The following is a 27,843-nucleotide window of genomic DNA, read 5'->3' on the forward strand; positions in this document are numbered from 1 at the left end:
TCAGTGGGCGTTTCTTAAACTTCTTCCAGCAAAGAAGCTCTTTGACGCCTAGTCTCCTCCTACTCTCTCTGCGCGAAAGCCTTCTGTGCAAGGAGGGCGTAGGCAGCGGAGGACCTCTACTCTCCCCGCTGGTCCCCGGCAAGGAGTCCTCGCCGCTTCCCCCATCTGCCCCCCTTCTCCACTGGTGCTATGCTGATTCTCTTCTCCAGAAAATGGGCTGCCTCTCCCAATTCCGGGACGCTCTCTGGAATCCCTCTGGATTTTGCTCTCTCCCTCCGGCACTGATGGCAGTTCCCTGACAGGTATCTAAAGCCATTTGCACATAAGAAAATATGTATTTTATCAAAGTAATTGTTGAACTGAAATACAATTAAGATTAAGGTTTTATTTTATTTGTTTTTTATCTTATATTTTGGAAATGAACGTCCAGGTTTTTTTCCTTTAAATTTTTGCCCCCCCCCCAAGAGAGTGAGGCCCTAAGCTATAGCTTGTTTAGCTTATATGTAAATCTGGCACTGACTGTGTCTTCTTGCTTCTCTAAGTATTCTAAATACTGGGGTATGAGTTGGCGCTTCTAGGTCCAAGAGCAAAGATCAGAAGTGGCTCCAAACTCTGTCCTCTGATCAAAAATAAAAAAATTCCTTCTAGTAGCACCTTAAAGACCAACTAAGTTAGTTCTTGGTATGAGCTTTCGTGTGCATGCACACTTCTTCAGATACACGTGTGCTTTCAGATACACGTGAGCTTTCGTGTGCATGCATACGAAAGCTCATACCAAGAACTAACTTAGTTGGTCTTTAAGGTGCTACTAGAAGGAATTTTTTTATTTTTGACTATGGCAGACCAACATGGCTACCTATCTGTATCTGTCCTCTGATGTAAGGGAAGGCTGAGATTATACTGAAGGTCGTGGTCTTCTACAGTGTTCCATACATAATATAGCGACAGGAAAGTTTTTATGTGAGCCAGTACAATAGTAAAACAACAGAGACAGCAATTTCTTTCTTTCTTTTTAATTATTCCTTCATATTCAAACTTCACAAACAGTGTGAACTTGTACAATACCTCAGAAAGTGAAACTTACAAAAAAAGTGCTGGTAACATTAAAAAAAGGAAAAAAGAAAAACCCAAAATAACAAACATCATTCTTAGCAACATCGATTACTCTTCCACACAAAACAGAAACCTTGTAAAATTTATTTCCGTATCTTTAAGGCGTAATACTTCCGTATAAAGTATATGCAAGAGATAAAACTTCACAGTATTCCAAAATGTCACAATAATAATAATATAGTATAATGAAGCGCTACAGTTAATTTTATTTTTTTCCTTTTTTCTGTTTTAAATAACAAATACAAGTCACAGGTAAATATACGTGAGAAAAATACGAGGCTAATATTAAATGGCAGGTAAGGATACTCTCACTGTAAGAAAAAACTGGCAGGATGTGTGTAGTTATTCTATATTTTAAAGCACTTGATAGAAAAGGCGTATGCAAGGTTTTTAAAAACAATTCTCAGTTTACTTGCTTTATAACTGACATACCATTTACAGAGTAAAATGAGAGAAAAAAAAGGAACTCAGTATTCCCTCAAAACTTTTGACCTGCTCGTCTCATTTTCTTAAACCATGTCGCACTGTATAAGGGTGTGTTTTTGTGTTTATGTATAAGTACACTTACAGCCACTACAACACACTTTGGATTAGGCAGAAACTAGTATCTCCAGGAGAAGTATCTTTGCTCAAAAGGGATCTTGTCTTGAAGCCTTTACATTTGGAAATCATTGTTTTAATTTATGTAAAGACTGCAGGATTAGTCTTCAACGTAGTTTTTCCCATTCACTCAGTTACTAATGATTTTGGGGACATTTCTTTGTCCAATGTATGAATTATCCAGTCCTCAAACATAGAGAAATTCTAATGCTTTAAAAAAGCATACTAAAAAAGCAGAAAGATAGGGCAAGTTTTGAAATCAGCACTGGAATCATACATTATATAGTCAACCCTTCAAAATGCTGGACCAAGGAATGGGAAAACATGGGTAGAAGTTCACTTAATAGAAATATCACTGTTGTGTGTTTGCATGTGTGCAAGTGTATTGTCTTGTATGATGGCTTGTATGTGTGGAATGCTCTGGACACACGCAAGTCATACCTTGCTCCTGCACACATTTGTATATGTTAACAGCCAGCCATTCAGCTAACAGGTAACAGAAAGACAGCAGATAGCATAACACATCAATAAGGTGCTCAAAGGAAAAAGGGTGGCTACCACTCTTGGAATGGGAAGCCACATTAAGGTGCTTCAAAAAGGTTTTTTTTATAAAAAAAACAACAACTACATTTAGTTCAGAAATGTACAGATTTTTGCACATAGTGATTGAGAGCAAGGCCAAAAGTTAAGAGATTTCTGACATCTTCCATAAACAGGGGCTTTTTGTTACAGGTTTTGTTACTTTTTTGTTGGGTGGGTCAGTGAACAAAAAAACTTAATCAAAAAGTGCAGAACCTGAACTGTGTCGTTTAGATTGTAATAGTTTTTGCCCAATCATTCAGTTGCTTTCATTTAGCACCGTTCCTTTTTCTTCTGGTTACAATCCGTTCCTACTGTAGTTATTGTACATACAGAAAGGACCAAGTTGCTTGCAAGTAGCTGTTTGTATTTGTGATCTGTTTCAAGAGTCCAACTATTATTCCTCTGCTGCTTCTGTGTTTGTGAAAAATCTGGTTTTGTAGCTGTGAAAAGGGAGGCTAATCTCCTCTCACACTTCCGGCTTTGTGTGTATGTGTGAATACATATCTGTAACCCCATCACACATGAGAGTATATTATAACTGGAGATAAAGTGAACTGGGTTCAGACATTAGTGCACTATCTTTCCCCTGTGCATTTGAAACAGTCTCCAACTTTTTTTTTTAAAGTGCATTTAACATGAAATAAATTGGGCATTTATGTGCCCTTTGGAAACACTTCAGAAGCGAAAAATGTCTGACTTGTGTAGATTTAGAAACGCCAATAGTGAATGGGTAATAGTAAGATCAAATAGGCAGATGTTCTCAGACAATTAATGCCTTTTCCAATATAGCAACACCATGAGTGACACAAAAAGGTGGAAGGGATTTGTTTTGAATTTTGGCATTTTGACTTTTTTAATAGAATGAATTTGGACTAACAACAACAGCAACAACAACCTGCCCATCTGGCTAGAATAGTTTGTTCAGAGCTCCAGTCACTTCTCCCCTTTCATCTGTGCCGATGTGATAACTTGGAATCTGACTTAGATTTAAAAGAGGACCTGGGTGCTTATGTGCCAACATCTATTAGGAATAAGGCACTGTAGAAATCTCAGCATCCTCTTTTTCTCAGCGCTGAGATATTGCATGTTATATAGTTAATTCTTCTATTTCGCATGTGTCAAAAACAGGTTCTGGAAAAGGAATTTAATTTTTTCTCTTATCAGCACCAAAGAGCTCTAGATCAGCACCCTTTGTCTCTACACACATGCACCCATACAGTCAAACAAGGAATACATGGATACTTTTAATTATTAAAATAATATGGGATTAAAGTAACTTTTCTTACTACTGGAACTCCTTATGAGTTTCTAAGTTATTGCATAGGAGAAGCTGTGTGATATCAGATTGTCCATTAAGCCACAATTAAATTATCACCACCCCCATTTCTGATATGGGGATCATATGTTGAATTTGCAGCATTCAGCTCTTAATTACTTAGGCAGCTAATAAACCCTTCCACCTCTAAGGTCCATAGTGATATGAGATCTTAATTGTCTTCTCTCAGACCATTCCCTGATCACCAGGGTCTTCCTTTGGCTTTCCTTACCCATTCACAAACACATGAGATGACCAGGAAAGCATAGAGTGCAGCAGAAGAGTATGTGAGGAAAGCAAAGAGGCAGCAAGGCTCTGGACTGAACTGGATTGGATTATAATACGGGAAGCACAAAATTATAACGTCTAAATATAATTGATCTCTAGGCTAAACCCCAGAATAAGTTGTGGGTAAAAAATATTTTAATGAAAACACCACAAAATATGGGCAACAGCAGAACTGCCACTTTTAGTGTTACAAGTCTTAATAAGGCCACAATCTGGGCAAAAAGTGTGAACTCATAGTAGGAATTTTCACTGGGCTACAGTGGAAATGGGGGCAAAAATGCCTCAAGCCCTTTAGTGTTAGTTTTGGATAAGTTGTGTGCACAGGGATTACGGGAAATGTTTCTCTGGGAAGACCTAGACATGGATACAAACAGGGAGTTAATTGCCACAGATTCCATAAATCATTTTACTGGACACTTTTTTTTTGACAGCCTCCTATGTCTTTTTTTTTTTTATTACGTGTAACTTAAAAGACGGTCAGGAGGCTAGTTCTATTATAAAGCAGGAAAAGAAGGCACATGATTTACTCAGTCTTGGCTGAACTCAGGTTTGGAAAACAAGGAATGCTTTGCTGGAAGGTGGGAAAGTGCTCATTGGAGCAGGATGCTCACAGAAGAGTTCTGGAGCGAGTGGAACAATGGCAAGAGACTGAAAGAGTCAAAGAGGGGAGAAGAAAGGGAAGTGAAGGCGAAAATGAAGACCACTCTTTAGCTTTCTGTTTGCTTGACATGCTCAGGATTTGGCAGTGTTCTATGTCAAGAATGGAAAAGATGTTGCTTGGCCTTGAACATAGCCCAGTTACATATCTCCAGTTTATGGTGTTTATGGTGTTATGACTGTTGGCATCTCCCTCTTCCCTTCCTTCCTACCCAAAAAGCATTTCGATCACAGCTTTAGTCTTCCTAGTTTAAGCATTCTCGCTGCTTTCTTCAACGATTGACAATGCATGTAGAAGTTATCGACCACCCTTGGGTTTAGCATCTATACTTTCTGTAACCAGAAAATAAGCATTTCAAAGCAGTCATTCATTGCTACTGCTCCCATCAGTCACAGATTGCCAATGAAAATCTGCATGGTGCCTCCTTTTATTATGTTGTTGGACAACATAATGCCTGGGAATTTGGATGGCATGTCTGGCAATAATGTCTTAGTGGACTTTACCAGAAATCATGACCCTCCTGAGAGGAGCTTTGGACATGCAGTGGTGTGAATCCATCATGGAAAGCACCTTCTCATTTCAAACTTTAAACTAGGAAGGAGATGAAAGACATCTGGGGTGATTATGTACAGCAGATGTAGGAAACTCTTTTGACCTTTGGTTTTCTCCCCTCAGACTTTGAATTGAAGGTTCATTTGTTTCCCTTACATCTGTTGTTACGTTCACCTTAGTCTGCCTTAAGGTGGAAGGAGGGGAAATGAGATTGCCAACAGCTTGATGAGAACACAGGGGTAGTACACAAAGTCACAGTCCAGTGTTTTAGACATTTCATAAATAACCTTAAAAAAAATAAAACAAGAACAATCCCTTTACTTACTCATCTGAAACAAAATAAACAGCAGTGGATACAAACTTCTTGTAACAATTACAAAAGAAAACAACAATACAACCCCCCAACTTTAACACATTTGTTTTAAACTCAAGACTGCAGCATATCCTTAAGGGCAAACTTTTCAATTATTTTTTCTTTCTTTTCTTTTTTTAAATAATGTTTTCACCAAAAAAATCCACAAAACAGTCTTGTACCAAGAAAATGCGTTCAAAAATAGAAAATATTACACAACAAAAATATGTACCCTTCCTTTCCAAAAAGAGTCTTCACAAAAATGTAGAAAAAATTCCAACCATTTTGGTGCTTTCCTAAACATGTAACCTTCAACCTAGGGCACAAATATTTATTGATTTAATTTTTGCATAAAACATGGAAGATATAAACCAACTATTAAGATTGTGAAGTTAAAGAACAGCCAATGTCCCCATTCTGTTCCACATATTCTTACAAGAACAAATAAAAATTAATAAATCTGATGATTAAACAAAAGATATTTGTGAGCCAATGGGCTGTGAAACCATTAATAGGACCCAGATACAGTGACATGAGTGGAAAACTGTCTTGTCTTTCAAAATAGGTATTTATATATTATTTCAACAAGTCTTAACAACTCCACTGTACTTGACTGAGAGAGAAAGCAAGAAAAAGGGTATTCAAGGTTAATAGTATACAGGGAAAACAGGCTGATTTTAAATATTTCACTTACTAAAAACTTTGTAGCCATATTTTAAACAATGGCGAGGGTGTTTCCATATACCCTCAAAGTGCAAGAAGCAAGGGATCTTTTCTGGATCACAGTAGTCAAATATGAGGAAGTCCATTTTCCATTAAGGACAGAATCTCAAATTAAAGTCAAGTAATACCAGTTGGTAGCGGGACAATTGGTATTTGATTTTTAAAAAAGAAAAACTATGGAATTTGTTTATTCAACAGGTTTTACCTGGACCAAGAAACATTTTGTGGATATTATTGTAATACTGCACTGTATCCTACTGTTATTAAAATGGCTGCAGTAAAATTGATAATATTAAAAAGTATGACTGCAAAGACATATAATCTGTTTTGTACCAGCTCATGTAACTCATCATTTTTTAATGCTGTTTCTGATTTTTAGTTTTATTTTTTAAAAAAACAAAAACACCTTTCTGGTTCTTATTGGAGCACATGCTGGGACTGACACTGCAAACCTCCGGGAACAAGTGCACCAAGTAGATTGGACCAACAAGGACCAACAAACATGTCCAAACTGTGGGTTTCTATTTCTAGCTGTAGTGCTTTAGATGCTTGTGAGTGAATAAAGGGAGGTGGTTTAGCCTCTTCCTTGCAAAACTGTGCATTTTCCTCTCTAAAAATTAAATATTTTCCAGTGCATCTTCCCCCGTCTCCAAAGACCTTGCCACTCATCCTTCAAAAAGAAAACCCCAGATTTATAAAGATACAATGCTATAAAATCAGGTAATTTAAACAATACAATGTGCAAATGCCAAGCCAAAAAAACAAAAACCACCATACAAACTTAGCAACAATGAGCTAAGAAAGCTATCTAAAACTGGATGATTTGTAAGCATTGGTTAAGAAATGGGTAAGGCTATTTATTTCTATTTCAGCATAGTTAACCACTGATCCCCTGCTTTCTGCTCATTTATTGTTTCAGATTTTCACTTTTTACTCACTGGCCTTTTAGCTTTTTAAATTAAAATAAAGTTCTTTTTTGGTCTACAGTAGAATTACATATTAACACAAATAACAAAAATAGGAAATATTTTACCAGTAGATTTATACTACCCTACCTCTGTGAAACTAGAACAAATAGAGTAATTTGAATAAACATATTCAAGGGCAATATCACCTTGGACCATATATATCTATAAACTCCTGGTACACTGAGCCTGGCTTCTGCTACAATTTTAGGTTTGTGACAATTCAGTCAAAATTCAAATATGGCCACTTCTTTAAAACAGCAAATGGCACCCACTGACAACTTAAAATGTGCCGCTTCAATGGAAAATAAAAATGAAGAGATCTGGAGATCAAAAAGATTTTAGATTCCTTGATACATTCAAAATCCTTGGGGATTTAAGGACAGCTTTGAGGGCCACGAAGATAAGGACTATTGCAAGATATCTATTCAAGCGAAGTCTGCACTAAACACTGTGAGCAGGTAAGATAGCCTGACATAAGAAGAGCCTGCTGGATTAGACCAATGATTCATCTGGTCCAGTATCCTGTTCTCAGAGTGGCAGAACAGTTGCTTGTAGGAAACCCACAAGCAGGATTCAAGTGTAAGAGCACCATCACCTCTTGTGGTTTTCCAGCAACTGGCATTCAGAAGCACTGCTGCCTACCAACCGTGGACCTTCTTTAAGGCGGAACAAAATCAGCACAAGGGAATAGTCTGGGCTGAAAAGCAATGCTGTTTTACTAGCATCAGCTTTTAAAAAAATGGACTTCAGACACTTCTTCATTGCTGTTAAGACAGTACTAAAGGCGTTTAGTAAACTCTACAACAGCCTATCAGTAGAAAATTATTGTTTAAAGAAGATTAGTTGGACAGATTTATGCTCCCCCTGCAGTATTCATTCTGCAGTTTTTGTTACTTTGAAATGTTTGGGAAATGACATTTTTGTCCCCGTATATCAAATCGATGCATGATAACAAGAACAAAACTGCATCACACAGTTCAGGGTGGAAAGAAACTGCTCATAAGCTAGCTGGAAAAGGAAATATACAGTTAACATGTAGGTTTGCAAAAAGGAACACATCAGGCTTGGATCTAATTCCTTAGAGCTGAAATACTGCACTGATTAGTCTGGTTTAAAGGTAAGATTTATAGAGGGCCACTGTATATCAAAACACACACACACAAGCAAATCCAATTCTTCTCAGTAACGTAGATTGTAATGCACACTTTGCCAGAGGCTGCAACTACTTCCCCACTGGACTGCATAAAATCAGTGCTTCCCATTTCAGAGTTTATGGAGTCACAATGCAGTAATAGGAGAGAGAAATTTAATTCTTCCAAAGGAATGATTAACACCAATAGCCAAGTCTAAGTCATATATTGTTGATTCCAGTCCAACAAGCCGATTAAACCTGATAGCCAGGTCATGGCCTTCCTGAAGGATTACATAATTTAAACACTGGCTAGCTCACTGCTTCTCGAAAAGAGATTCAGGGATGCCTCTGAGGATTGTCTGTAAAATAAAAGTATTGCAAGATGGCACAAAAATCCAGACCATTTCCTTCCTCTGCGTCTTGGTCAATATGTCTCTAATTCAGTGTCAAGTACGTTTATAATTTAATGTTACAACTCTGTTCCGTTGGTTATTTTCTCATTTGATACATTTAGGCTCCAATGCTTATCCAGAAAGGAGCAAAGGTAACCATGTGGAAGTGTGAAATGGATGATTGATCCTAGCAAAGGTACTTGTATAGGGATGCATCATACCCTTACTTTGTTAACTTTTTATGATAAGCTATGCTATTGTTTTTATTTGAGGACTGTTTCTACAAGTCTAATGCCTCAGTAGTGTTATTGGGACGGGAAAGATCTTGATATTTCCCCCTTCCTGAAGTGAATATAGGTGACCATTTAGCAAATGATAATAAGTCAGCCATTTCTAGCAACCTAACAACATCTGGTGAATAGAAATTTACTACTCCAACTTCCCTACATTGATGCATGATGAAAATTCTCACTTGGTAGGATGTTACATTCAACTTGGTTACCAAGTGCTTATTTGTACTCTGCCTGAAGCAGAAAAGAAATTTTCAGCCAAGTGAGTCTGACCAGTGACCCTGGGACATTTCCCCCTTTCCCTACAGAGTGATTTGTTGAGTTATCTGAAGCTAGCCGCCATGAAAGCACCTTCTCTCTGCTTGTGGCACCCTGTGGTCTACATTGCATAGGAGGATCTATGAGATGCTGATGGTTGGCTAGTTCTGCCTTTGGGCAAGAGACTGGCCTAACTAGCCTTTAGATTCTTCCACTTCTACAATGCTAACTATATATCAAAAGCAATTTTAAGTGTTCTTAAATGGAAACCATTTATAAACAATTACCACTTGGAAGCTACTTTCTGCAGGATAATTCTTACGTTTCTATGCCATATTTCCACTTCAGTCCTATGAGAAAAGTCTTTTAGATAAGCTTTTAGAAAAGTGTCTATAAATACAGATTGTGATGGAGTAATTTTATCTGAATCAGTTGCAGATGCTTGCTCCTACTTATTTTTCTGCTCTTTCTTTCTCCTTTACATGACCCCTGCATAGGCCTTCTTGATCCCATAAATACATTTCAGTAGTGCAATACAATGCAGTCTTAGTGCAAAAATAAAAAGCCTTATCCAAAAGTAAGGAAAATGCTCACTTCTTCCAAGTATTACAAGCACTCAGAACTAAAGCAGGACTTGCTGTCTCCCAACCACATCACCATACATCTTTGTTTATTTCTACTCAATTCATGGTCTTCATTCCATCTTCTTTCTGTTGTGTTTTTAAAAGAAGCTTACTTCAAAGATGGAAAATATACAAAGCCTAATGAGACACTATAAAGGAGTGCCACATGGATGGGGGAGCTGAGTGGCTAAAGCAAAGTTCAGTAGTGGTTTTGTTAGATGGCTCCTTTGCAATGGGCATTTAAGATTGCAAATAAGATATATAGCTTTTCTGTTCCCCAAATACAATTTTAACAGTGCCGGTTCTACAGTGCAAACAATCCCCTAAAATAGCAACTCTTAGTAGAAGTCCTAAAACAAACCAGTAAAAATGAACCTTGCTTATAGATCTCTTGCAGCAAAATCTACACATTAGTTAAATGCATGGTTTGCACATGCATTTTTTTAAAGAATAGAAGGGAGCCCTGGGTGTGGATCAGGATGGAGGTGGATCTTCCTGTGTTGCAGACCACCCCCCAAAAACCCCCAAAGCACTTTGCTCTAGAAGGGAAGCTGCTATTGGTGCAAACAGAAACTTCTGCCCTGGGGCAAAGAACAGCTGAGAGGATTTTTGTTGGGATTGCAGGGCAGGAGGACAGCGTTGAACCCTTTCTACATTCCCCATGGCCCTGATCCATTCTGGGCACCTTCCTGGATCCTACTGTTGTGCAAACGATGCATATAACAAATAATGAAGTTTGGCCTAAATGCACACCTTTTTCCAAGGCCCCTTTTTAGGATAATAGTGCCAGGAGTGTAAATTATTTTACTATATAGGAAAACAACAAAATCAAAAGGATTTTGATGCAAACAATGCAACCTAACTTAAGATGTACTAGTAGATAAGAAGGTCCTAATTAAATTTGTGCTTGTTTCCCCTTTGCTTCAATGAAATTAGAAATCTTATGGGATTTTACATTTTGTTAATCATCAACAGCTCATAATTTTTAAAAGCACATGAAAGAGCTATAGTTTGAAGATTGTTTCTGTTATTTGAAAGCTTCCAGCAGTAAGTTGCTAAAACTCATATGCTCAAATGTGAAAAGAAATAAGAGAAGACTTGAAAAGAAAAGATGATTCTCCCCATTCCTATCTAATCTTCTGATGAATTATATAAAGGCTTATTGCAGGATATCTATTTCAAATTCACCCCCCCCCCATCCTGAAATCAACCAGAAGTTGCTCTTGATTTTTTCCCTCTCAAGACAACTGGGAAATTTAACGTAATCTATTCCTCCTTAATGGAGAAAACATTTTTAAAAGAATTGTTGGCACAGAAATAAGAAAGAAAGAAATCTGAGCTGGAAGAATGAAAGCTGGATTTTGGGCATTTTCAAATGTGTCCTGTACTGTATTCTGCTACTGCAAAAAAGAAGCAGGAAACGTAAAGCAGGTTTTGCTAACGCCAAGTTCAGGGGTCTCATCCTGTGTTGCAAGTGGTGCCTGGTCCCTTAAGACTCCACTGATTTTGACAGCAATGGTAAAAATGATAAATATTCTTAAAACAGACTGCAAATCACCCTCCCTGGTTAATCATTTGAATGGCGAGAGGGCAGTAACTACCCTTCTTAACTGATCTTTATGGATGTGCATCTGTCTGTCTTCTGTGTGTGTATGAAACTTGGTCACACCCTTTGCGGGCATGTGGCAGATTGGGCAAGGGTGAATGTGCCCCTTGGGTCAAAAAGGCTGGCTACACCTGGATTAATATATCAGAAATCCTTGGTGCTGAGAACCTTAAGTTACTTAAGATATGGAAGAGGTCTATTCAGGATAAGCCTATTTGATTCAATATCAGAATATTATTTCAAGAGTACTTTTGAGCAACTGACTTTGCAATAATAATTTTAGGGCTGCAATCTGCTGACCATTAGTTTACAGTGGAAAGATTCCCAGGTATGTGCTTAAAGGGCTTCCATTATTAGTACAGAGGTGTCCTTCAGATTTTTCATTCCTAATCAGAATTCTTCTGAGAGGTTTTCCATTCTTCAGGAGTGCAGGTTTTTCGCAGCCTACCTGTGTGGAACTCTGTGGACCTAAACTGATAATAGCAGAGGCACAATGCTGTATTGAGATTCACATGCTCCTTTCTTACTTGCCTTGTGTAATGGGATATGCCATTATTATGTTTTATTTTATCAGACAGGAAAAAGCGTCATCTCCTTAGTATAATTAAGCAGTGATTTGAGCTCTGAGATAAATTCACTCTGCAAATTGTCAATTGAGTTATTTATGGATGGTTTTTAAAGGGATCTTATGTTGCCTGTTTTAAAACTTTTTAAAATCCCTGAGTACATACTTAAAGCATATAAAATTGTCTTACATTTATTTCAGAATTTAGGATAGATAGGTTTTTTTCTTAATTAGGATGATAATTAAAATATTGGCGATCAAATCAATGTGGGAATAATGATGGATTTGGCTGAGAAATGAAGGTGTATAATTTCCTCCAGACCTTTTTCTCTCTTAAGTGACTTTTAAAGGAATGTATGAGTGATAAAGCTCTCTAGCCTTAATCTTAACACTATAAACGAGTAGAAGGAACCCTAGTCAAAATCCCCGAAGCTGAAAGAATATTTTTCTTGTTATACAGTCGTACCTTGGTTGACGAATGCCTTGCAACTCGAACGTTTTGGCTCCCAAACGCCGCAAACCCGGAAGTGAATGTTCCGGTTTGCGAATGTTCTTTGGAACCTGAATGTCCAACACAGCTTCCAATTGGCTCCAGGAGCTTCCTGTAGCCAATTGGAAACTGTGTCTTGGTTTTCGAACGTTTTGGATGTCGAGAGAGTAAAATATTAAGGCTTATTATTGTAATTATTTAAAATCCCTAATAGAATTATCACCATTACTTCGTTTTATATGATTTGTTTTATAAAATAGAAGTCAGCAATATTACTTTTTGAGTAAAACTGACATCTATTTTTACAGGGAACTTTCCAGCTTCATGGGATCACACAGTAAAGATCCATATTCAAAGGCAGAGAAGTTTAAACATTCAGCACCTAATTAACCTACTGAATCAGAAATTATCAAATGGTTTTTGATTTCAATATACTAAACTATCTGTGACCACGGTGACTTCATGATATTTGGGTGGCACTCTATTTCTGTTTAAAAGAAGAAAAATGAATCACAAGCCTATTGCAGCAAAATACAAGAAAGAAATTTCTTTTTTGTTTTTTCTGATTAATAATAAAAAGGTTGGCTTTAGACAAAAATGTCTAAATAAACCTCAGTGAAGATCTTCCACTGTTACCTTTTAGTGGTAACAAAGCATAGAAATCCCATGAGTGCCCTACAATATGTAGAATTCCACACAGGCATTCATTTTGCTACGGTGACCTCTCCATCCCATTTTTATGATGAATCAATCACACATACTGCATCACACAAAAGTATGGGTGGACATGCACAGCCTAAGAGATCCATATTCAATCACCTATTGGGGGTGGGAATTGAAGAAATGTTGTTTCCTTTCAGGACTTCTTAGTGTTAATGAGCGGAAAGAAGAGGTTGTGTGAATGCAAAAATATCGTCAATATTATTTTGAATGAATATGTTAATATCCAAAATATTATATAACTTTTCTTAAGAGGAAAGGAACAAAGATGACTATTTCACAGGAATGCAAACTTAAAACATACATTTCATCCATGAAAACGAATGGATCAATGGGAAGGAAATGAATGAGTGATGTGCTAAGAAAGAATTGTTTGAACTCTGACTTGGTGGTATACAAATTAGTGTCAAACCAGGAACTAAATAAATCCCTAAAGCCTGCATTGTATTTAGAGCAAAAGGTAATAGAGGGGGGTTGGTTTAAATGGTTTCCTAGCTTATCCTAGATTCTATGTGTACATACATATAAATCAGAAAATAAACTAGAAATAATAAAATACTTCCATGAAAAGCAAAACTTTAGAATAACCACTAACTATGGTAGACATGTTTGTAAAAGTAGTTTTCACCAGTTATTTTGTTAGTTTCACTTTCTTCTACACAATTGCCTCCCAAACACACTGTAATATGAAAATGCAACTTCTATTGGGAAATATGTACAAATTTGGTACCTTTTGGTTTGTGAGACAAATCTTTACATAAGAATTGCAAGCAGCAATCTATTATACATGTAAAATAAGGACAGAAGCTCTACAGAAAAAATATGAATTTTGAAAGGCAGTAATGATGCCACGAGAAAGCATTAGCCAATAATCCCTCTCTACAATGGTTAAATGATGACAATGCAAGTATGTTAAAGGAAGGGCAGGGACTGTGGTTCTTTAAACAGGCATCAAAGGTAGTTAAGAAAGCACTCTGTGACAGTAATTTAGAAGCCAACAGAAGGCCTGGGTGTTTGCATTGAAATATGACAATTATCTGATTCTGCACTCTGTTTTGAGAGCTATATAGAAATAACATTTTGAATACAGCATGTAAATTCATACAAATACTAGCCCACAGAAAGTTTTTACTAGTCTGTCTGACCACATACATACCTCTATGCTAGTTATTTGTTGTCTAAAAGAAAAAATAAACATTTTGGTGAAACTTCTCAGTTTGGATATCTGTATATATGGTTAGGGCATTCTTATTGAAGAATAGCACTGAAGTGGCTATTTCTGAGCCTGACTTAATACAGCATGCAGACAATGGAGTCAAATTCATTAAAATGGGTCTAGCCAAAATTAAAATGCCCTGCTTCAAATTCAGACACCTCAAAACACACATGAAACCATACCATGAAGTCTGAGCCTATCTGTTGATCTGACTGTGCCAGAGGGGGGAAATGAAAAGAGTCGAAACACTTCCTGCAATTGCTCTTGAACTTACTCTTGCTATTTACTCATGAAATATACTTGGTACAATAAGAAATGTCCAAACCTCAGGCTAGAAATGTATTTCTGTAATGTTGCTAGGATGGGAAGCAACACATATAGAAAATAATGAACAAGACCTTAATTTTATCTGTTTGAGGCTACTAAGCAAAGTGTTGGATCTAAATTGTTATTAGAAACAATCTATGCTGGAGATAAGGCTGGATGACTATTGGGCAGAAATGCTGTAGTACAAGATTCCTGCATCCTACATCACCTTCCAACACTACAATTCTGCAGTTCTATGGTTATGTTAACCAATAAATATTACTGTACCTCTTCCAGTCCGAGCAGGTAAAATTTAACTAATCTGAAAAGGGTCGGTGGGCATTAAGTAGAGTTCTAGTGAACCAAGAGTAGTCAATAGCTTCCCCCTCTTTACTCTGGAAAAAAATGGCCTGATGTTTTACAACTGCATCAGTAGTGGAAGAGGGAAGCTTGCTGTACATTTTGCATATGGAACCCAAATTAATGCTGCACCCATATGCATACAAACTTGAAAGTAAGCCCTGCTGAATTCATTGGGACTTGTTTCTGATAAGCATGCATAGGATTGCATTGTGAATCTGTTATTTGCAGAAATAAGTTATTGTTTTTATTTGTTCTGCTTCCCTGACCACCTGAGGCATGAAATAATAAAATTTGGTTTATAAGAATACTGTGTTGCTTTAAAAAACCTCCAAACCAAACAAACCCTAAACTCTCCTATAATGTTTGGCTAAGGAATTAAAAAAAAATCCTTGAAGACAATACAGAAACTGATAATATAAAAATGAATCTAGGTTTAGTTGCTAATTATTACATGACTCAAGTTAACTGCAGCAGGTGAATGGTGAGTAATAAATGTGAATCAAAAGTACAAATGAATATACTGTATGTGTAGTGTATATATGGGTGTGTGTGGAGGTGTATACATAGATATATTTGAATGTGTTATATATTGATACAGAGATGTACATATTGTTTACTTATGTTATAGTTTTCAGAAATACTGTATTGTAGTGTAATGTACTTAACTAAGCAGAGCTAAATAGCAACTTGTCTTCTAGTCACTAGTACTATTTTATTTAAAAACACTGAAAAAGAAAAAGAAATACATTTATGGTCACTAACATTTTGATTATGAAACGACAATGTACAATTATTAACACACAAAAAAACCTCTTTCCCAAATGAATACACAATTTGTTGCATTCATTTTCATATTTAAAGAAGGAAGGGAAAATACTACCAACGCGCACACACACAAAAAACCTTTCACGGTTTTGTGAGGTGAGGGGAAAAGAAACCTACGTCACAAAATCGTCAATGAAGCAAAAGAATTTTGGAGCAAAGAAACCAGTTGAAAGAACTTCAGAGCCACCATGCTTCTAAAAAAAAGGCTGCTTATCTAACCCACTTAATAATCAAGAATAGTGCAAGTGTGGGGAACAAGTTCTCAAATGCACAGAGAGTAGGTTTATGCACAGAGAGATAATTAAAAAGTTAACCACTTTTGTCTTCGTTTGATAATATTGGTCTGCTAGATTAAATTGGAACATTCATCCTTGGAAAGACACTGACAAAGGCCACATTGGTTTCAAGAGCATTAGCTGCTGATAGACAAGACATAGAGTGTGCATGTGCACATGCACCGCCACTATTCATTGTATATTACATGAAATGGGGAACAATCTGATCAATAGCGGGTTATAAACTGAAAAATGTGCCTCATAGTTACTAATTCCAGCAGTAGCATCAGACTGTTCATTCTCAACTCTCATCTTTGTTGAAGGTGACCCTGAAATATCATTCTATTTCTGTGCTTGAAGTCCCTTACTGGCTTTTGACCTAGCATTTCTGATATTACCAGATTGTAGAAGTAAGTGATATAATGTTGCATTGGGCACTCTCCACATGAGTTGTGTGAACAGTACAGTGCAAGCATGTTAACACATGAATGTATAATGGGCAAAATCTAATGCCAATTCTTAGAATTTACCTGGAACTTATGTGGGCAAACAACAAGATGTATGCATTTATCCTATAGAAATGGATTAGTTGCTGTAAAAAGTACACAAAGGTGTTAATATCTATGTATCTATAATGCAGCATGGAGTCGCTAGATGCCTACAGTTAATGCTCTGGCTGGTAATTCAGAATTTGTGGAACGTGGTCTACTCCAGCTGTACCACATCTCTTTGGACTTCTCAGCACACTGTACCCCATTTCAATTCTCACCCCCTTTTGTGTAATACTTGAGGTGATGCTACCAAAAAAAATATTATTCTTTAGTGACTATAGAGTTAGAGAAGGAAAGAGAGCCTTGTGGCGGGAGACAAAATGTCTAGATTGAGGAGGGCACAAACTGTGAACTGCTTTCCCGCAGCCAGAATGGGGTAGAGGGAAAGTCCCACTAAGTTCAATAGGTTTTCTGCCAAGTCAATGCTACAGTATTATGCACACTTACTTGGAAGAAGCTCCATTGGCCTCAGTGGCATTTCTTCTCCTAGTAAAAAGCATAGGATAAGGTAGCAGGTAGCTGATTTGTTGGACCACCTGGCTGCTTCTCTAGGCAGGAACGGTGGGATCTGCTGCTTCTGACACACTTCTAGCTCATTGACTTAGACTCCCTTTATTGGCTGCAGCAATTAGCACCTCATATGAATATGAAAGGAGGGCAGAGGGTACCAAGCCAGCTAGAAGAGTGTTTGTGTGTATGTCATGATCATACCACAAGTGCTGCTACTGCTTGTGGAGGACCTAAGCACATGTTCTCACAGTTCAGTTTGCCAGCCTGTGCACCTGCCTGCCACTGCTGCTGCTCCTCTTCCTTCTCTGGTAAGAGACAAGGTGTAGAAAGTGCTCCTAAATCTTATCTGCCTCATGTTTCAAGGCAACAGAATGGGGACAGCAGGTATCTTTTTACTGTACTTCCCAGGAGCATAGCACAACACAAAGGAAAGGATCATCACCTTCTTTATAGTTATAAGTGATGCAAGAGAGGGAAGAATGGTGATTCTTGCCCTTTCATTTTGTTCAAAAGACCCCTGGAGAGTCCTCTGTGCAAAGCAAAAGGATCACACTTCTGCAGATCACTTTTTTTTTGTAACAGCCAGAGAAAGTGGTAGGCAGGGTAACTGTTTAAAGGTGTGGTTTCATGGTCACAAGCATTTTACAATTGAAGTGATTCTACATAATCAAGATTGTAATCAATGCTCCCCTTTAAGTACAAAGGCTCTTACTCAGTTATAACTTACATAAAGAAGACCAGTCAGTTTATAAAATAGAACTGGGGAAAGCATGTCAAGTTTCAACAAAATACACATCTGCTATAATTATTCATGAAAATCACAGTTTGCTGTAAAACACTGTATAATGCTATATCTTAGAGATGGGGGAAATAACTCAACATTAGAAAAGAAAGTGATGATATAAATAGCACGTACTTCTTATGAACCCACCCCCCCTGTCTTAGAAGTAGTATTCTGATACACACCTGACTAAAGAACAGAGTAGGATAATTGTACAGTATTCAAAGTGCTATACTTGTTTTCTTAGTAGCTGGTAAATTATGAGCCCTCTGGGAAATCACTTTTGCAATACTGGTTTAGGTGGAAATCATCAATGCACTAACCACATAAGAGGCTGAAAACTACCACCATTCTTCTCCTACATTGCATAACTCAGTTGCAAACAGTCTCCATTGCTGCTGGTACTATTGTAAGACTAGTTGCTTCATTGTTCCACCCAAATTTAAGGATAATCTGTAATTTGCTGCAATGTCTAATTATTACCATGGTGCAATTGCATGGCTATACATAGATCTTTTTGCAATAATTAGCAGAAAGATAGCAAACCAAATTCTGTCACTGGTAATACCTTGCTTTCAACATAGTATAATTCTAATAATGTGAACTAAAGGCAAGCTTTGGCCCTTTTTTAAATATTGGAGACCTGTATTTTTTTTTAAATGTAGTATTCTAGGATTATATTTCTGTTGCAATGTTTCTATTGCAAAAAAAGAAATGTGCTAAAATGTACAATACTTGTTCCAGATCATAAGTAAAAAGAATGGAAAAGTAGGAAAATGGACCATTCTCTTCAAATCTATTGCAAATGATAGTTAGAGCCAAATGAACTAATTTGGCAGATCTGTGTTACTAAAAACAGACCTGTCCTGTGGGACTCCTTAGCTAAATGCCCCTTTATATTGGTCCCCCTTCATCTGTTTTCTATGTGATTGGAGAGATATATGATAACATATGCAGACATGACACTGGCATGTCAAATTTGGCCAGTAGTCTTTTGCTCGCATTGTGAAGCCTACATTCAGATAAAGCAACTGATAAACAACATATGACCAAACTAGGGATTTAGATTGCAAAATTAAAATCAAGATAACACCAATACAACTGAATTGTTTAACTTATTGTTTAAGTTTGTTGACTGACATCCAACAGGCACAGTGCAGTGCAAATAGATAGCAGCTACTATAATAGTAGCACTAATACTTTCCAGCTGGTGGCCTCTTCACAGATAACCCTTGCTGTCCCACATACTATCACACAGTTCTAAAACAAAATGTGCAGCATTTCATACAAATGAATGAACATTTAAAAATAATATATATTCAACATAGGTATAAAAAAATAACACACTCCCTCTTTAAAGATTTTGTCTGTTTGTTTTAAGGCAGCAATCCTACATAAGGCTGCAATATAATTGCTTCCCAAATAATATTCTGTTTAATCTCACTAACTTCTTGGGTACTTTATTACAGTAAAAGTATTTTAGGACAACCTTATGAAGCAAAAGTTAAGACTCCCATCAGTAGATGGAGTTGGGATAAATACTCATTTAATGGATAGCATATACTGCAGTGCTCCTCTGATCCCTCTTTCTAAAAATGTCCCCCCCCCCCTCACTTTCCTATCCGGCTATTTCATAAAGGTGCCACTGCAAGAACCAGACACAAGAGAGGAGCCATAGCTCAGTGGTAGAGCACATGCTTTGCATGCAGAAGGTCCCAGTTTCAATCTCTGGTATTAGGTTGTAGGTTATAGGAAAGGCTGTTCTTTGCCTGAGACCATGCACAACCACTGCCACTCAAGAGGCAAAAAGTCAGACCTGATATGAAGCAGCTTCCTAATGGGAAATGGCATACAGGTGATGCTAGAAGCAAACACTTTTTCTTGAAGGGAAATTGGGAGCTTCAGGAGAGCTTTTAAACTTAAATACAGATTCCTTTCATTGGATGAGGGAAAGAGAACAAAAACAGTGAGAACAAAAACTTAACTACAGTCACTCAAAACAGGAGTTTGCTTTATGTTCTGAAGGTGGTGGCCGGTTACTACTCTTGTCTGCCGTCCTCATGTATTATCAAAGATGTTCTAATATATGCAAAAATGGCCCTAGTTTTTATGGGTAACTTATATTCCGCAACCCCCATGACAAGCACACTACTTCTATGAGTAATTTAATATCTGTGATGTTATGACAGAATTGAAAAAACAAGCTTTTAATTAATGTTGTAGAACTTATTTCTGACTTAGCTAATTACAAGTTCTTTTCTCTTCTCAAATATGTTCATATTATTTATCTTCCTTTACTGCCATTTGCCACTTCCTATAATTGGTGTAGGGAACTAGTGTGAAAATGGGGGGCGGGGAACCCAAACATTTTATTTTCTAGTTTTTGTCAGGACAGGTCCAGTTCTTGGGTAAACAGCACTGCTTGTGAAATTTTAAATGCTATTTTGATACCTAATCTAAACTTTATGCTTTCTAAAATGCTTTTGTGAAATGAATTTTTTTGCATCAAAAGTAAATGACAGTGTCCTCTTTAAAAAGCCATACAAATGGTGTTCCTAAATTGATCCCTTTTCAGATACCAAATGCCAAATCCAGTTTAAGTTCAATTCACCTACTACCTACAGTCACTGCCAAACAGCCTTTGGCTCCTTACCCTGTGTGCTAGTCTAAGTGACTGTAACACATCATGCCGCCATCAGAGGCCCAGGGCATGCTAACTAGAAATCTTGAAAACTTGGTCTTGGGAACCACAGTTCAGAATTTTCAATCTAATTATAAGCAGAACAAAAGCCATCAGTGTTTGTATTCAGCTTGCAATTTGTTTGGCCTCACCCCAGATCTCCTTACATTTGCCATTAAATTTACCTGGTGGAGGCAATGAGAAAGGCTACTTGCTGCAGATTTGATTAGACCCCTGAACACTACAGCAGACTATATTCCACAGCCTTTATCATCACTACTGCCGGGTAAAATCTGGGGTAAAGGGAAACAGTATGGTGGAGAAAGTATGGCAGAAAAATGCAAGAATTCTGTATGTCACAGGACCCCTCTTTTTCCCCCCTTGGCACTGCTTATTACAATTTGGAATGATCTAAAATGAGACAGAGAGCAATGCACCTGTACATGTTACCCAACCTGAAAAGAGAACGAGCATGTTTTCAGACAAGAAAACACGTAGCAAAAAGCAGGAATGCAAGTCATCCTCTTTTCCCATATAGTACACTGTAATATGCAATAAAGCACTAAGGTGCCAATCCTACTCCCACTTACCTGGGAGTAAGCCCCATTGAACTCAATAGGACTTCTGAGTAGACATGGTTAGGCTTGCACTGTGGTTATGTTCTGTGAGGACATAGCTTTAAACTGTCCATTCTCTATAACCTGAACACCACCTGGCTTGAAATGGGCAGCAGTATGTGAAATAACTCCTGTGGCCAGAGAATAATAGCATCATTTACCTTATATGCAAACCAGGGTTTTCCCCATTTCTCAGCAAAGAAACAAGGCTCGACCTGGGTTTTCTATTCTTCATATATCCAAAGCTTTCAGTGACTATTTTAAAGAATATAAAAAGGAAGATTATTTTAGTGCTGTTATTGAGCCCTTTAGTAATTAAATACATGGAAGTTCAGTTAAGTTCAGTGCAAATATATTTAAAACATAACAAAAAAAAATACAACATGAATTGTTTTATAGAATTAATTCAGTGCCAAAACAAACACTGGAACCATGAATTATTAGGACTTTTGGATTGTGGTGACCTTTGGCAATAAGCAATAAAGTTTGTAAAGTAAAGAAACTAGGATTCGGTAAAGCTAGAAAACAACTATATGGAATTTTTGTATACTGCCAATTATATTGAATTTTTTTTTAACCAAGGAGCTGTAATCTAACAAAACTAGGTGTGCTTAAGCCCCAACTACCACTCTTTGTTAGATTGGGACTATAACATGGATCTTGTATGTTTATACATGTTAGAAGGGAAAATATAAAACCATATAATTTTGAATTTTAGTTTCTTTAACAGTAATCCTTGTGGCTTAATCTGCCTATGTAGAAATAAATATAATTGCAAGAGTGGTCTGAATCATTGGTTCCAGTAAGGACAGACAGCTTTGGTGATGCTCCATTATCTTCAGTACCTGGGTGCGCTCTACATATGAGTGGAGCTCTGTATCCACACAACATCCCTAGAAAGCTTTTGGATTGCATCTCTCTAAACTATGCTTGTACCCATGGATAGATACCATCTAACTTAATACCCCTTTTGTATTACTTTAGTTTTGGAAAATCCAGAAGGCAATAGCAAAACTTAATTCAAAACTACATCTTTTTAGTCATTGTGTGTAGCTTAATGTACAAAACTACAGACACAGGAACATAACTTGAATCTCTGGAAATAATTCAAGTTCTAGAATTGCTCTTTAACAAATCAAATCTGTATTTAGATAGCTTGTAACTCAATTTAAATTTCATAAATCTAATTTACCTAATTCAGACATTTACAGGTGGCAACAGCTTCCATGGGGTGAAGTGGTGCAAGTGTCTCTGTTCTGCACCATTCACTGGAAGAAACATGTGATTCAGGTGCTCCATTGCTAGGACAGGAGACTGGTAAAATCACATTAATGGATCAGCTGCACATAAAAGTCTGCATGGAGCATACACAATATATATTATTTCAGTTGTGCGGGCAGGGGTGTTGAATTACTCTTCCTCCAATCAAAGCCTATTCTTGCCTAGTAAATGTCTGAACCATGTCATAATTTCTGATGGGCGTTTTTCATTTGTGATTGAGCATCAGATTACTATATATTGATATTTTAATACAGATTTTCACTGTAGAGATAGTATATTAGGGGGACATTGAATATAAAAAATACTGATTCTAAACTGCTTCCCCATCACTTTTCCAAATACTTGTCCCTCTTTTGACACCTCAATTAAATTTATTATTAGGGCATTTTATCGTATTATTTTCCCCCTCTGTTATTGACAACTACCTTTTCTCCTCATGTGAAGAAATTTGAGATATTGCTTAAAGTGAATTAAAGAACATTATCTTTGTACTCAGTGAAGATAATGTTCTTCCAAAAGACACTGTCATATACTTTTGTGCACTTCCTGATCTTTCTCTTTTCATTCTGATGCAGCTATTTTTTGCCTTTAGTTTGTGAATTACTAAAATGTGAGTCAACATTTATAATCTCAATCTTAAACACATTTTCCTTAGTTCAGAGCCCAGTGGGGATAAAGTTTCTTCCCTTCAGCTTGTTTAGAACTGGGATGTCGCGCATTTATTGACTGGTAACAGGGGCAGCATCTAAATTGCTTAAATAATTTATAACAACAGTATATATCCTTTCACTTGTGCCAATAATCATTTTTTAAAAAGTTAATGTTGAAACAATGTCATCTTTGAAAATATTGTCGTGATATTGTAATAGTTATCATATGTGATAGGCTGTCTCATTGTAACTGGTTAGGATCTTAAAACAATCATATACAAACTGTGGCTACCTAGAAATCTGACAATATCCCCTAACCATGCCACTTCATCCCAGATAGATTATAGACAGTAAAACAAACGTTTTCACCCTAAGGAACAGTGAAGATTTAAGTATTAAATAAATAAGAATAAAGCTGTCTAGCATGGAGGAGTGTCTCATAAAGTCCACAGACATTGGTAATTCTGTCACTGTAATTCTGTTACGTGGAATAGGTCCCACTGATTTCCATGGAATTTATTTCCACATAAGCATGCTTAGGAATACAGTATCAGCAAATTTGGTTGAGAAAGGGATACATTTAAAATCTATCTAAGTATTTCCTCTTTGTCTCTTATTTTACATATTATTGTACCGTATTTTTCACTCCACAAGACATACTTTTTTCATTCTAAAAAGGAAGGGGAAATATCTGTGCATCTTATGGAGCGAATATGTGGTCCCTGGCAGCGGCGGAGCTGGGGACTTTGGTTCCTGGAGCAGTGGGGGCGTGGCATGTCGCCCGTGTGAGCATCCTAATGGTGGCGCCCATGTGAGCGTCCCCCGCCCATGTAAGGCAGGGGAAGAAGGCTTTAGAACAGTTTTTAGAGTTCCCGCCATCCGAGAGACTCTGTGACTTGCATGAGAGCAGCCAGGAGCCAGCGCAGAGGGGGAACTTTTTCCCTCATGCGCTCTGTCAAACTGGGACGGGGAGCTCCCACCAAGCAATACCCTGAGGCTTAGCTGCCAGATGCCCATGTGTGTCTGAAGGCTCTGAGGGAGATGTTGCCCAGAATTAGAGGAAACAGGTCTCTTTATCCCTTGGATGAGCAAGCAAGGCTGGCAGGCAACACTTTTGGGTTTTGTTTGCAAGGCGAGGTGGCAACCTTCACTTTTGCTCTGTTTTTGTTTTGCATTTTTATGTTGTGATCTTTGGATGGAGGGCAGTATACAAATTAACAACAACGCCTGATCTAGACAAGCACTCTCTCTCTCTTTCTTTCTCTCTCTCCACCCCCCTTCCCCAGTGTCCTCTCTCCTGGGGAGCTGCTGAGCTTAATGCCAGGTGAGAGAGAGAGAGAGAGAGAGACAGAGAGGTGCTACCGCCCAGTTAGATAGATGTTGAGGCTGGAGAATGAGGCTCATTGAAAAGAGCGGCGGCGGCTGTTGGTGCAGCCACCAGGAATGCCGATGAGTTCAGTTTTGCTGCTGCTGCTGCCTTTGGAGGCAGGCTTACTGAGCTGCAGGCGCTGTCCCGTTGCCAAGGCTCCAGCGGGAGAAGGTGCGTCTTATGGAGCAAAAAATACGGCACTTTGCTTGTACTAGAAATTACCGCACAGGACAAATGCTTACAAGATTTGTCAGACATTGGTCCAATTCAACTAGGCACTAAAAGCATGTCAGTCAACCTTGGGTGATAAATTCTCAAAAACTCCTCTAGGAAGATGTTAAAACTTAGGGGACATACCTTGCATCAATAATAAAACGAAACGAAATGAATTTCTAATGTATATCCTGCCTGCCTTATTCCACTTTGGGCCACACCTTTCTGTACCTATCCAAACTTTAATATCTTTGCAGATGAAAAATAACGAAGATGAGCTGTATTTGTAAGGAAAAAGAACATTCATGGTATCTTAGTAACTAAAGAGACTGGATCCATTTCTCATTTATGGAAGATTAAAGACAGAATAACAGGATGTGTTAGAACAATCTTCATACTTTGCCCACCTAGGGACTTCAGGACTTATGAGCAAAACAAATACTCCCATTCCAAAGGCCAGATAAATAGTGTTAAAATCTTGCTTCTGAAAACCAATTTCCTTTCATCAGAACCTTAGATGAAAATCAATTAAAAGCCAAGTAAAACCAAACTTCAAATTCAGAACAGCTTTTCAAGTGACACTACAAGGCGGGCAGAATATGATGGAGGGGAAAATCACATATAATATCACTTTACTCCCAGACTGCTATTTTCAAACTACTAAAAAGCACAGAGAAAAATAACAGAAAAAGGTTGATACGTTATCTTTTGTTGAAACAAGACATCAGGATCACCTCGTTCTCTTTTCCTCTCTTGCTAATTGGAAGTAGGACTCCTAATCTGAACAGTTTTTATCTACAATGATATATATATATAGATATAGATATATGTGTGTGTGTGTGTGCGCACGTATAAATATATATGCATATATTTATACATGTGCACACCATACACATATATATTCAGTTATGTAACTGAGCAGATATTAGTGGCAGTGTATGCAAAACAAAAGAGAAAACAAAAATTACTTTTAACAAGGTTACACTTTTGTTTTTTTTGTTTTTTTACACAAATACTGTGGTAAATATATTTTTTTTAAAAATCAGCACTCTATCTGGTAAACACCACATCTGTCCCTCTATAAAATTCTGAATTAAAAAAAATCTTGAGAACTTTTTTTTTAGTTACTTCCCACCCACTTTCTACGTCACTTTCCTCCACAAGAATAAATCTTGATGCAGCCTTTTAAAAAAACAAAGAAACAAACCTACCCCCAAAGATTGTGGGAGCTAATCCTTTTCGTGTATCTAGAACACTAGGCGGGAAAAAAAATATTGAAATCTTTTCCTTTTGCTGTTTCTCTTTGATATTTGCAAAAGTCCCGTTGATTGTGCTGAGGCCCATGGCTCAGCAAAGACACTGAATAAATTACATAAAAAGCCATCTTTGCTCACCTCAATTCTTACTTCATTGTTCCTAGCTTTTGATGAAATATGGTGTTGATGTTAGTGGGGAGGAAAGAAGTTGGGAATCATGAATCAGAATGTGTGGAATGGAACAGAATCCACAAGAGGAACCTATTATTCTCCTTCCCCATCCTGCAGGGACTCCACACCATCCAACCCAAACTCCCTTGCCCTTCTCCACAGCCCTTTTTTAAGATAGCAAGACTAATGGTGGAATCCAATAGGGCCCATTTTCTGTGGTTGCTGCTCAACCATACGGTTCTATTCCACAGTTTTAACTGGATACTGTGAAGTCCAAAGCGGTCAGAATTGTGAATCTGTCCATTGAAACACTGTAAGCGGTGTACTTACGACAGTAGGCCTTGTAGATTTCATAACATATTTCTCCTCTAGTTGTTGGGGTTTTTTTGTGTGTAGTGCTCTTCACAAGTGACAAAGAAGATTTTTTAAAAAGTTTTTTTTTTGTAGTAAAGAAGGGTTGTATTTAGAGGCCAGTAGCTAGAGATCCAACCAGTAGATCTCTTGAAGCACTATCTGGCCTTAAGGCCACCATCAAAGGAAGGCTGAGCTAATTACTATTCACCCAGCTTCCAGAAATGTAATGTACCAGCAGGCAAAAAACAGTTCTTCATGTAGTACAAAAATGAAATGAAAATAAACAAACAAAAAAGTAAAAATGAAAAAAAAATATTAAATTCTAGTGCCATAGCTTTTTGTTGTTGTTTCTCTGGTTGGGCTTTGTTGTTGTTCATAACAGAATAGATTTTACTTATCCATCTGAAACATGCATCCTCATGTGGTCATTGAAATGCTCAATTTGGTCAAACTTAGCAGGACAGACGGAGCAGACATATGTGGTTCCCTCTGCGCAGGCCATCACTCCAGTGGGAAGAGCCCTTGCACCAGTGCCCGTTGTGCTAGGTGTTCCATTTGTGGCACTATGAAGAGCCACGTGTCTTTCGAGCAGGGTCTTGTGTGAGAATTTTTTCTTGCAGATGTAGCATTCATAGGATTTCTCCCCACGGTGGAGCCGCATGTGCACATTTAGGGAGCTCTTCTGGGTAAAACGCTTGTTACAGATGCTGCATTGGTAGGCTCTGACACCGGTGTGAGTCACCATGTGTTTGATTAGGTAATCCTTTAGGGAGAAGGATCGCCAACAAATGCTGCATTGGTGCGGCTTCTCACCTGCATTATAGCATAAGGGGAGAGGAAAAGATGGGGAGAAAGAGAGAACCGGGGAGAAAAAAAATTAACACTGAATAAGTTCTCTAACGAATTAGCTACTTCTTTTTGTTATAATTATAGAACAACGGTTAGGGAGGAGAGCTTTCTTGGAAATCAGTATCTACTTTTATTGTATGTGATATTTTTTCTCTCTTACTTCAATTGAAGGTGATAACTCATTTTCTCAAACAACAGAAAATGAACACAAATAGAAAGTAACTTGGCCAAAATGAAGAACAGAGTGATGGTTTCTTGGCTTTCTCGTCAGTATTTTTCAGCCTACAAGAATTGTTGGTTTTGTTATGCTGTGGATATTAATGTATAGCTGGGTTAGATAACCTTCTTA

The 27,843-nt window shown here is 37.6% G+C and overlaps 1 protein-coding gene and 1 long non-coding RNA gene across 31 annotated transcripts in view; one reads left to right on the plus strand and one right to left on the minus strand.

Annotated features, from left to right (window-relative positions):
- LOC310705936 overlaps positions 1–27,843 on the plus strand; it is a 123,849-nt gene that overhangs the window by 35,912 nt on the left and 60,094 nt on the right. The window lies entirely within an intron of this gene.
- ZBTB20 (zinc finger and BTB domain containing 20) overlaps positions 998–27,843 on the minus strand; it is a 493,834-nt gene continuing 466,988 nt past the window's right edge. For 27 of the 30 annotated variants that reach the window (XM_083500912.1, XM_083500904.1, XM_083500911.1 and 24 more), the window contains one exon: positions 998–27,458. In XM_083500912.1, coding sequence (XP_083357038.1) covers positions 27,040–27,458 — 419 coding nt within the window. In that variant the 3' untranslated portion in view covers positions 998–27,039. The remainder of the gene's footprint in view (positions 27,459–27,843) is intronic. The other 3 variants (XR_014525529.1, XR_014525528.1, XR_014525530.1) reach the window with 3 other exon arrangements.

This window comes from Podarcis liolepis (assembly GCF_965112155.1).
Source record: "Podarcis liolepis genome assembly, chromosome: 4".
Lineage (NCBI taxonomy): Eukaryota > Metazoa > Chordata > Lepidosauria > Squamata > Lacertidae > Podarcis > Podarcis liolepis.